This window comes from Microtus ochrogaster, chromosome 2 (assembly GCF_000317375.1).
Source record: "Microtus ochrogaster isolate Prairie Vole_2 chromosome 2, MicOch1.0, whole genome shotgun sequence".
In the NCBI taxonomy this organism is placed as follows: Eukaryota; Metazoa; Chordata; class Mammalia; order Rodentia; family Cricetidae; genus Microtus; species Microtus ochrogaster.
The window spans coordinates 19,769,349-19,781,921 of NC_022010.1; the positions used below are offsets into that span (position 1 = coordinate 19,769,349).

Genomic DNA, 12,573 nt, shown 5'->3' on the forward strand with positions numbered 1-12,573 from the left:
GGCTGGGTGGCTGGGTGGCTGGGTGGCTGGGTGGCTGGGTGGCTGGGTGGCTGGCCCCTGTTCTCCTCTCCTTCTCTCGCTCCTCCCTCTGTTCCTAGATTTCATCTATTTATTCTCTCTGCATGCCAACCCCACCTATTTCTCTCTCCTTCTTAGCTATTGGCCATTCCGCTCTTTGCTAGACCAATCAGGTATTTTAGTCAGGCAAAGCAGCACAGCTTTACAGAGTTAAACAAATGCAACATAAAAGAACGCCACACATCTTTGTATCATTAAATATTACACAATACTATTGAAGTGAAGAAACTACTTGAGATAAAAGTTACAACCTCTCAGGGGTTAGGGTTAGGGCTAGGGCTAGGGCTAGGGCTAGGTAATGGGAGGGAAATCAGTCCTTAGTAGACTGGCTTACATAAGCCACTAGAGACACTTGGATGTCACTACCTGAGGGGACCATGAGCATCAGGGATTAGAAGGCAATAGCAGAAAAGACAGGCCCTAATGAGAGCTGGGTTTGCAAGATGAGTATTCTGTTATCTGATAAAACTGTGTTCGTGTTCACAGCAGAGGGTTTTTGTTTTGTTTTTAAAGTGATGTCGATTTTGCTTGGGCCTCAGGAATGGTGTGGAGCTTTAGGGTGTGAGATTTCAGGGGTGTTATGGGATCTCGGGGATAGTACAGTGCTTCAGGGGTGGCATGGGATCTAAGGGGTAGTCCGAGGCTTCAGGGGTGGTGAAGGACCTCACGGACGGTATGGCGACACAACCGTATCTGGTGGTAATGGCAAAAGTCATAAAGCCAGCAGCTGCCTGACAGACCCAGCAAAGCGGAGCCGCACGTTGGCTGCCATGCTACCTTTGGTTTTCATCTCCTGTCGCGTACTTGAGGGACCTTTAATATTTGTACAATTTAGAGATATTGGATTATGGAAAAGTCCTTATGAATCATTTCATTTGGTATGCCTTCTCCCAGGAGGACTGCTTCTAAGCTTCACCAGAAAGAGAAGCCCTGAACATATTACTCCCCCTCTTTTAGCGAGACATCCTTATCTACTTGAAGGTCTCCCTTACACCTTGAAAGTTGTGACACACATAGAGAAGCCAGAAGTCTCTTTATGAGGCTACGAGACATTCATGAAACATTTGTCCCTATACTTATACAGGAACAAGATAATCAAGACAAAGTAAACTTTAAAAAGTCAACAAGATTCAGTGGGCTAGAGGAGTTGGCCACAGTTCAGACTGCAAGCCTCTTCCCACTACACACTCAGGCAATCACATGACATATAGGGCATAAAGTTAGATTATCTGGAGTTACCTCTGCCCTACAGAGGGACTTACGCTGGTGAGCAAAGTCTGGAGTGGAAAGATGATAAAGGAATGGGGTGTCAGGGCCTCCCTTTCTTAGGAAAGCTACCTCATGCAGAGCCACTGTGGGGTCATGTGACCAAGGAACAATGGAAGCCAGGATTAGACATATAGACGACAAATTCTATAAAAAGTATAAAATATAAACATTGTATTATGCCAGAATTTGAATAATAACTGCAGCATCTTTGGCCTGAGGATTTTTCTTGGGCACTCTGATCATTAAGAGTTAATAATACGGAGGGTCTTGCAATTCGCCGCCATCGGGGCCCCGGGCAGGGTCGGGTGGCTGGGCGCGTTCCTGACTCTGAGCCTCTGGCGGCTTCGTGAAGAGTCGCGTCGCTCGAGCAGGACCTGCGGGCGGCGTGGTGGCTTAGCCTGCGGCGAGCGACCTCTAGTCGCGGGCCTAGGACCTGGGCTCGCACACGGAAAGTCACTCCTGGGGCCCTTCCGCTTTAGAACTCTGAGCGGCTCCTTGTCTTTGTTCTCTGCAGAAGGGGTGCTCGTCCTGGCTGGACGCTACTCCAGACGCAAAGCCATCATCGTGAAAAACATTGATGATGGCACCTCAGACCGCCCTTACAGCCATGCCCTGGTGGCTGGAATTGACCGCTATCCCCGAAAAGTGACAGCTGCCATGGGCAAGAAGAAAGTCGCCAAGAGATCCGAGATCAAGTCCTTTGTGAAGGTTTATAACTACAACCACCTGATGCCCACAAGGTACTCTGTGGACATCCCCCTGGACAAAACTGTTGTCAACAAGGATGTCTTTAGGGACCCAGCCCTGAAACGCAAGGCAAGGCGGGAGGCCAAGGTCAAATATGAGGAACGATACAAGACAGGGAAGAACAAATAGTTTTTCCAGAAGCTTCGCTTTTAGGTATATTTTTGTTTACATCATTAAAAGTTAAAAAACAACAACAAAAAAAAGAGTTAATAATACACTGCTTGGGACATGGCCATATGCTCAGGCTGGCTTGAAGATTTTGGTCTGATCTAGTGTCCTTGTAGCTACAAAAGCTACCAGCCTGAGAGCAGGTTGTCACATGCCTCTAGATTCGTAAAAATTGGGCCATAGGGTTAATGAATAAGAATGATTACTCTATTTATTAATGATGTAAAAACTTGAGGAAAAATAATTGGAAATGATAACTCTGTTCTGTCATAGTTTATTAACGATGACTAAAAGATGAGCAAAAGTGATGCGAAACACATGTCCAAAATCAAAATGATACGATCTATGTCTCAGAGCAACATGAATGTATCTCTGCTTACTAAACTCTGTATCAATAAAGAAGCACTCTGGCTGCCAGTCAGTCAGGCTGCAAGATCTCACCACTGCCATAGCCTGGCTCACCTCCTTCCCCCGCAGACTCCTCACACCGTCTGCCAGGACATGCCCTGCTGGGGATGGCTTCCAGCAGGATGGGGCTTCGGGGGTGATAAGGGGTGTTAGGAGTACCATGGGACCTCAGGTGGTATGCTGTTTCAGGGGTTTTGCTGAGCTCCATAGTTGAATGTGATCTGTATGAAGAGGGAGAGCTCTGACCGCTCTGAGTCTGACAAGCAGATAAATTCAACCTGCCAAGTACAAGGGACATGGTGGGGATGGGGAAAGGTGCAGCAGACTAAATAGACTACCCAGGCCACCCAGGAGCAAATGTGATGCTCTGTATCAGGCTAGGGTTCCTAGGGGAAAAATGAACAGAAAGTCATATGCCATGCTACTGAGTTTCTAGATGATCCGAAAGCCTGAGCAGTTTGTGGCAGACGTGACTGATTAAACAGCAAAGATGGAAAGGGTTGGGCCTGATATGAACATTTGAGCCATTACAGAGACTACAAACAGACCTTTCTGTCCCCAGCAACTTCCAAATACCTGGCAGCCACTTCCCAAATTACCACACAGAGGCCTCTATTACTTATAAATGCTTGGCTGATAGCTCAGGCTTGTTACTAGCTAACTCTTACACTTGAATTAACCCACGATTTTTATCAACGTTTAGTTTTCTCTGGCTCTCACACTCAATCTCTTCCTGCCCAGCTATCAGCCAATCCGTTTTTATTTAACAATGATCATAATCCATAGCAATATTTGGTTATCAATATTGTGGAGAGCTGTGGTGGGCACTCTGCCCCCACAATCTGCAGTGTATGTTTCCCCCCTGTAAGAAGTTATACTAGGCAGGGAAACCGGACATCTTCCAAACTCTACTTTAAGCCTGGAGACGCAGCTTTAAAGCCATGGGTCCTCCTAACTCAGGGAAGTGAAGGGCCTGTATGCCTCCTTTTCATGCCAGAGGTGAGGAAATGCCTTTCCCTAACATGTCTCATCAGGTACAGGACAGACAATGCCCTAAGACTGCTGCCACAAAGCATCTAAAGCTAGACTACTATTTCCCGGCTGCTGCTGCTGGGTGCAGGCCAATCCCTAGTCAGAGGTCAGTCACCAAATAAGGAACTCCAGGAAGAGGCAACCCCATGTGTTCTGTGCTGTGCATAGCACTGGACTCCGGGTTAAATGAAACTTATTTTGCATCTTGGTTGTGGGTCCAATGGTCAGACTGGAGTTCCTTTTCTCTTGTGGTATCCAAGTTCAAGCATCAACTGCATGTATGCATTTATATAGCTCAAATTGTAAATAGAACTTTACATCTGAGGACACTGGAATCAGAAACTATAAGGCAGTACCGGTTGCCAGATAGCTTGCATTCAACATGTCACAGGATTCTACTAGCCTTCAATAATGGGGACATAAATATGGTGTAGTAGTTTGAATAGTGGCCCCATGGGCTCATATTTTTGAATACTTGGTCCCCGCTTGGTGGAGCTGTTTGGGAAGGATTAAGAGGTGTGGCCTTGGTGAGAAGGTGTGTCAGTGGGGGCGGACCTTAAGGTTTCAACAGTCCACACCATTCGGAGCTATTGTCTCTCTGACTTGTGCTTGCGGATCAAGATGTGAGCTCTGGGCTACTGCTCCAGCACTGTAGCCACCTGCCTGCTGCCATGCCCCCACCATAATGGTCATGGACGCTCACCCTCTGGAACTGTGAGTCCCAAGTTAAACACTTTCTTTTATAAGTAACTTTGGTCATCGTGTTTTGTCACATCAATTGAAAAGTAACTAAGACACACAGGACCCCAAATCACTCCAAAACTTATTAGCTCATATTCTTCGATGCTCAGCAATATAGGTGGGACTCGGGTTCCTTCTGGTTTGTGATTAGGTGATGAGGATCTGGCATGAACAGGAGCACTTTGATTCTCCTCTCCATGGTGTCTCCTTCTCCAGTAGGCTAATGTGGGTTTGTTTGTTGTGGATTATTTAACTACATAAAGATGTTACATTTGGCCAGGCAGTGGTGGCACACGCCTTCAATCCCAGCACTCAGGAGGCAGAAGCAGTTGGAATCTCTGTGAGCTCAAGGTCAGCTTGTTCTACAAAGTGCCTTTCAGAACAGGCTCCAAAGCTACACAGAAACCCTGTCTCAAACAAACAAACAAAAAAGACGTATTACATTTGTGTATGCTGTGGAATATTACTTTAACTGTGTAAATGGGGTGTTTGTTTATTCTGCATTTGTTTAACGATGTAAAGATGTGGTACATTTGTGTTGCATTTGTTTAATTATGTAAAGATGTGTTGCTGTTTCATCTTGCTTGCCTAAGACACCTTATTGGTCTAATAAAAAGCTAAATGGCCAATAGACAGCCAGTAGAGGGCTAGGCGAGGCTGGCAGGCAGAGAGAATAAATAGGAGGATAATGTGGTATTCCCCTCCGTATGCTGTGATTACCATTCATGAATAATTCTAGAGGACGATGTCCCCTCTCCCAGCAAAGTTTATTCTCGGGTTTAGGGACATCATTTAGGGGTTGATTATAATTGGTATACGGTTGAGGGTTGGGGGAGGAATTTTATAAGCTCAGGGATCTTTTGGAAAAAAAAGAGGGAAATTGGATGATGGGACAATAGATTGGTATTTGTGAGTTGTTGTTTATAGAAATTACATTGGCATAGATTCTTGTATATGGATACAAAGTTAAATTATATTGAATATTGTATGCATGCATGCTTCTACCTCTGTTTAAAACATTTTTATATATTGATATATATTTACCATATTGCAGTGTACATTTCTACCTCTGATTAAGATACTTATATATTGTTTATGTATTGATATGTATATATTTACCATATTACAGTGTATACTTGTACATTGTTTACATTTGGAGGTCACTGTCCTCATTTATTACACAGTTGTTTATTGTCTTAGTCTTTAAGTTAGATAGGTATTAAGAATTATAGATTAATAGTCATCTGTTTGTCATATTTATAGTTAGACAAATTGGTTTTTTAGATATGTAGAGATTATATTCTGTATAAATAAATAATCTTCAACCTCTTCAAAGAGCTGTAGAAAATGGCATTTAATCTAACTTAGAGTTCTGTGGTAAAGAGACACAATTGCTCCCAAAACACCGATCTATTTCCTAGAGATTGTTGAGCACCAAGGACACTCCACCTGGAGCTTGTCTTCTTGGCAAAGCTGGCCTCTGGACAAGAAACTGCCCATACCTCAACTACTGACAAAATACATAGTATCTGAAAATGGATATGCAGAACTGTCAAATCTTGCCAAGACAGAGTAAGATGGTTTTAAATTTTTTCTTGCCTTTAAAAATAATCTGTCAGTTATTCTAGGCCTTAGCCAAAGTTGGTTGCTTCAACGCTGCAAATGTGACCTTGGGTGATTGCCCAGGTAGCTAGTTGTCTCTGTGATTTGCTGCATGTTTTAGAAGTTGTTTGACTGCACTTCCTAATTACTCGGGTAACATTATTTCTCTTCTCAGATCTTTGATGGGTTGAAGACTAGATAAATGTAGTTACTTTCCTCTCATGACTTGGCCAAGTTATTTATTATACAAGAGTTAGGCTAGTTAGAATAGGATATTTATTCTTATTGTATATAATTTTGTAGTAGGTTTAGAACTCTCTTACTTAAACAAAAGGGAGAAGTGCTGCGGGAGCTCCTTCCACTCCTTCAGCCAGTAGCCTTTAAGATAGCAGCCCACTCGGGCGTGGTCTAGTTGACATAAAAAAGCAGCATTAGCATGCTCTCCCTCCCTTGCTTCGGACTCCGCCTCTGTCTACCAGATTCTTTTCCTGGTTGTGCAGAGGGCTGTTGTCTAGGACGGTGATCTGTAAGTTTCTCCCTTTAAATAAATAACCCTTTTATTAATCATAATTCCAGACTGGTGTGGGATTGTCTTGTGACTTACTCCTTTATCATAAGTTAAGGGGGCAAGATGATATAATAAACACAGGCGGCTGATGAACCCCTATGAATCGACACACACACACATGTACTCTGTCTACAAATCCATTCAAGAGAATTTATCAGTTTCACCTAGAGCTGGGAAAGGAGAGGCTAAGCATACAGAAGAACAACAACAGTGGTGCTTACACACTCCCCGCTGCAGCCAATGGGACCGGGGTAAAGAAGGCCTTAACACCAAGTTTCTCTCAGCACTCATTTTCCCCACTATTGCCAACTGCTCTGCTCTCTTTGGGTTCCCATTGAGTGTTCATCAGGGAGAGAAGAGAGAACAGTGTTTCTACCAGACTGGCTGGGAGCTCAGCACTTCTTAAGCTACCTCCCCTGTCCAGCTTTCAGTCTCTCAGGTCCCATAAGAAGTTTGTCCACACACTAGACTTCATCATCTTGTGTTCAAGGGACTACATTCTGTATCTTCGAGCTCTTAAAGCAAAGAAGACAGGACATACAAATCTCCTTAGACCACAAGCCAAAGGACATTTTGAATATGAGAATAAGTCCATACAAGGCCTATAGGCACCAGTAGTTCCAGAAAAGGGATTTAAAGAAACAAAAACCTCACAGAATCCTATACATCCTTGGAAGAAATTTGCTGCTCGCTCTGGTAGGGGCTACAGGACACTCTGGATATATATTTTTAAAAGATGTATCTGTTTTATGTATATGGCTGTTTTGTCTGCACATTCATCTGCATACCAAAGAGGGCATCGTATCCCATGGGACAACAGCTATAGACAGTTGCGAACCACCAAGTGGGTGCTGGGAATTGAACTCAGGACCTTTCGAAGAGCAGCCCATGCTCTTAACTGCTAAGCCATCTCTCCAGGCTACACTCTAGATATTAACATAGAGCAGGGATTTAATATAGCAAATAACAGATCCGCTGCTGTCAGGGATGTTAGAAAGGCTATTGTCAAAAAAACTGCAAAATGACTCAAGGTTAGCTTGGTGTGCATACAGAGATCTTCTGTCGTGTTTGAAAGGACATGACATGGAGTAAGAGAAAACTCTTGTACTTTGTTGGTAGGGTCATAAATCTTGTATAGCGATTTTCTTTTAAAAAAGGGTGTGACGGTTCTTAAATAAAAACTGATTGACCACATGGTCCAGCAGCCACAATCCTAGGTGTTTGGGGATTCTCCGAGTGGGCAGGTTTTGGAGAGACAGGAATGGGGCTTCTCAGACTGGAGACCGTGCAGAAGTGAGCCCGAGGTTCCAACCGAACATCAAGTTGAATGCTTAGGTGGGAACTTGGGCTGCTGGAGTCAACAGGGTAGGAAGTTGCAATAGTCACCAAGAATGTGGAACGGGGTTTTTTGACGCCTTTTCTTTCTTGGAAATTCTCTGAGATGGCGGGGTTTGACGAGAGACAGGAATGGGGCTTTCTGGGTTATATACCAGCGAGCTGGAGGTTCCAACCCAACAGTAGGTATCTTTTTAAAATGCCAACTAGAGCCGGGTGTGGTGGTGCACGTCTTTAATCACAGCGGAGGCAAAAGCAGGTGAATCTCTGAGTTCGAGGCCAGCCTGGTCTACAGAGTGAGTGCCAGGACAGCCAGGGCTACACAGAGAAACCCTGTCTTGAACTCCCCCCCCCCAAAAAAAATGCCAACTAGTATATAAAACACGGGTCTGTTTGAAATAGACGCCAGACAGTTGCGAGTTGCAGGTGGGAAAGGATATCTTAAGGATTTACTACCCCCAAGAGGACCCCAGTTCACCGCACTCCCAACTCCAGCTCCAGCGGATCTGATTTCTCTTCTGGCCTTAGGGCACCTGCATTTACATCACACAGCCTCACACATATAATTTTTTTTAAAACTGTAATAAGAATTTTACCGCCCCCGCAGGCTGCGTGGGCAGGTCCTGCAAGGATGATGACCACGCATTCGGAAACTCAGGACCGGGGGTGGAAGGGGTTTGACCTCCAGCCCAGAGCTCCTCTCAGGCAGGACCCACACATCGGGAGTCGGGTCGTCCCCAAGACCCCGCCATCGCCACATAGCCAGGGCGCAAAGGACACCGAGGAGCAGCGGACCACCAGTCCCGTCCCCTCGCTGGGGGACCGAGAGAGCCATCACAACAGGAACAGATCGGGAGCGGGACCGCAGATGCAGCGCAGCCCTCACCACTCGGAGGCCGGGCCCACTCACCATGTCGAGATTCCGGAACGGCTCGTTTCCGCTGTGTCGCGGTCCGGCCTGTCCGGGTGTCAAGGTTCCCGGATCTCCAGGTTCCGGGTGACCCAACCTCCTCAGAGTGACTCTCCCAGCTCTGAGCCTCTGGGTTCCAGGGAGGAGACAGACACCAGCCACATTGGTGACACCCACACAAAGCCCACCAAGCTGCCCTCCTCTCAAGCAGATACCCCTGATTGGACAAGGATTCAGGCTCTTAAGCCATGAATGACAGTGCGTGTTACCAATGTGAGACGGAGTCTGGACAAAATGACTGATTTGAGCTCTTTAAGGCAGAGCCTCCTTGTTGGCTGACATACACCCGTGACATAGTTGCACCTTCAGTGAATATCAGCAATCCAAGGAGGTGGAAAGAAAAAGAAGGCCCTAACCTGATTAAACTCTTGCCAGCTGAAAACCAAGAATTCCAGCATAATTAAAAAAAAAAATCAGCACAAAGAACAAAATGTGTTAAAAAGATTACTTAATAACGACAACATACCTTTTACACTAAGACATTTCAAGAGGTGACTCACACCTTTAACCCCAGGACTGGGGAGGCAGAGGCAGGATCTCTGTGAGTTGGAGTCCAGGCTAGTTTTACAGAGTTCCAGACCGGTAAGAGCTATATAATGAGATCCTGTTTCACCAAAACACAAACAAAAACCCAGACATTTTAAATAAGAGTGTTAAGATGCAGTGAGCCATGATTATGGTCTGTGTATAGGGCCTTGCTAATTCCCAGATGTAACCGTCGGGAAATTACACAAACAAGATCATGAACTTCATTTACAAAAGGGAAAAAAACAATGTCTTAACTCTTTTGTTGTTGATTTTGTTTGTCTGTTTGTTTGTTTGTTTGGGGGGCTGTTTTGAGGAAACTGGATGACTCAATGCCACCAATCCCGACTGAACTCTAATGAAATCTTTGTGGCCCTCAGTTTCAAGGGATCGACTGTCCTCCCACCCAGTACACCCAAGGAACCATACCATTTACTGAAGAAAGCAAGGTGGGGGTCTGTACCTGCACCCAAGCATATACTCCCTTTTTCCTAAATGCTTCCCTTTCTATTTTTAGCCCTTGCTTACACCTATGTTCAATATAAATAGACTGAATTATTAAAAACCATTAGCCAAAATCTTTATTCTTGCAATATTTATTATCTGTGTCCAGTAAGTTGTCCACAGTAATGGGAAAGGGGGGTTTGTATGTATGCAATCTGTAGTACAGTGGTTTGAATGAAAAATGTCCCCCCATAGTCTCTGGCATTTGAATCCCTGGTCCCCAGTTGGTGCTGCCTGGGGAAGTGTGGCTCAAACTGAGTGTGACCTAGGAAGTGTGACCTCGCTAGAGGAAGTATGTGGGGGTGTTCAGAGTTTAACGGCAGCGTGAGCCATTTTGAGTTGGCACTCCCTGCTTCCTGTCTGTGCTTCCAGACGGAAGCCCTTACTGATGACTGCCTCACTTCCCCAGCCTGGTGACGATGAACTCTTCTCCCTCCGGAACCATAAGCCGAAATGAAACTCTCCCTTCCTTCATTCCCTTACAATGGCATTCGATCACAGCTACATGAAAGTAACTAAGACAGGGACGAAAGGAGACTGGCACCAGAGAAGTGTGGTTCTTGAGACTAAGCCTGACCATGAGGCTCTTAGGCCCCTTCAACTAGTCTGTAGACGGAATTTGGGAGAATTTAGAGCTGTGTAGAAACCCTAGACTGTTGAATAGATGACTTTGGGGGGAGCTCAGAAGAGCAAACCATCCTCCCAGAGGCTCGAGCATTTGCACACTGGGTTCCCTGTTGGTGGCATCACTTGGGGAGGTGGTGCAACCTTGCTGGAGGAAGTATGTCACTGGGGGTGGGCTTTAAATGTCATAGCCCCACCCTACTTCCAGTTCACTCTCTCTGCTTTGGGACTGAGGTTGAGGACGTGATCCATCAGCTTCCTGCTCTGGCCACCATACCTGCTTGCAGCCATGCTTCCTTACCCTGGTGAACTCATTCCTCTGAAGATGGAAGCACAAATAAACTCTCCTTCTAAAAGTTGCCTTGCTTGGGGTATTTTTATTACAGTAACAGCAAAGTAACTAATGCAATCAGAGTATTAGTAGTAACTAATGCAACCAGAATATCTGTGGTAACTAATACAACCAGAATATTAGTACTAACTAATACAACCAGAATATCAGTAGTAACTAATGCAACCAGAATATCTGTAGTAACTAATACAACCAGAATATCTGCAGTAACTAAAACTGCTCATGAGATTTAAAATAGGAAGGGAATTTTATTGGGAATTGGACCAAAGGCCATTTTTCTTAACAACAGGCAAAGAGTTTGTATATCTTGTTCACATTCTGAAGCTTTGTGAGGGGCTGAGTTTAATGGTGTTGGACTAATTAAATTTACCAGAGGAAATTTCAAGACAGCCTGACATTCAAATGTGGCATGATTATTGCTGACTGCTTTTAGTCAGGTGGACAGTGAGAATTTGGAAGAAAAAAAAAGACACAGAGCATAATGATTTGAAAAAACATGGTCCCTGGCCAGAAAAAGGTTCAAGTTAAAAGTCATGGACTTGAAATTTTTATTGTTAAAAATTTAGTCTTATGTCTGTTTAAGAGACGCCAAGAACTTTACCAGGGACAAATTAACCAAATGCCACCTACCTTAGGTTCCAGGATAACAAATTGTTAACTCATCTGAAAAACTTTTATTTGAGAAGAGAGTGCCAGTGGGGAACCCTGCTACCACAAGTCCACCCAAAGACGAGTTTCCTGGGCTCGGGTTCCCAAGCACTTAGAAGTTGCTGTAGCGCTGTTCCAAGAGTGACTCTCTACTGCTCCAGCTGGTAGTTGGCTATGGCGTCATCCACGAGGTACTGGCTTTGTAGATATGTATACACTACACTATGCGTACTATGGCCCCCACTGGGTTTTTGTTGTTGTTGTTATTGTTTTGGTTTGGTTTGGTTTTGGGGTTTTGTTGTTGTTTTGTATTGTATTGTTCAAGAAAGGTTTTCTCTGTAGCTTTGGAGCTTGTCCTGGAACTCACTCTGCAGACCAGGCTGCCCTCAAACTCACAGAGATCCGCCTGCCTCTGCCTCCCAATTGCTGGGATTAAAGGCGTGCACCACCACAACCTTCCAGTCCCACCGGGGTTTGCAAGGAAGACCTGAGAAGGCAGGCAATGTGTATCAGAATCAAACTGACTGCAGGAGAGGGCAGTGAATGAAGCTGTAGGAAAGCTAGAAACGGAGCCTGTGATGGACACACTAATCCCAGCACTTGGGAGGCAGAGCCAGACAAACCTCTGTGCTCTTGAGGCCAACTTGGTCTACAAAACAAGTTTCAGGCCATTTAGGGATACATCATGAGACCCTCTCACAAAGAATGTGGGGGAGCTAAAGCTTCAAGACGTCACTCTTGAAGACGCTAGGACCAAGAAATGTTTTCTGGACTGGACAGTGGTTGTGCACACCTTTAATCCCAGTACTCAGGAGGCAGAGGCAAGAGGATCTTTGTGAGTACGAGGCCAGCCTCTACAGGTCTACAGAATGAGTTCCAGAACAGCCAAGACTATACACTATACAGAGAAGATATAGAGAAGAAGAAGAAGAAGAAGAAGAAGAAGAAGAAGAAGAAGAAGAAGAAGAAGAAGAAGAAGAAGAAGAAGAAGAAGAAGAAGAA

The 12,573-nt window shown here is 44.9% G+C and overlaps 1 protein-coding gene and 1 pseudogene across 1 annotated transcript in view; one reads left to right on the top strand and one right to left on the bottom strand.

Annotated features, from left to right (window-relative positions):
• The window catches only part of LOC101997680, a 3,420-nt pseudogene extending 1,151 nt beyond the window's left edge, over positions 1–2,269 (top strand).
• The window catches only part of LOC101991134 (zinc finger protein 11), a 39,059-nt gene extending 30,109 nt beyond the window's left edge, over positions 1–8,950 (bottom strand). Inside the window, exon 1 of the mRNA XM_026786344.1 lies at positions 8,859–8,950. Within this exon, the coding sequence (XP_026642145.1) occupies positions 8,859–8,861 (3 nt within the window). The 5' untranslated portion in view covers positions 8,862–8,950. The remainder of the gene's footprint in view (positions 1–8,858) is intronic.
• Between the last annotated feature and the right edge of the window lie 3,623 nt (positions 8,951–12,573).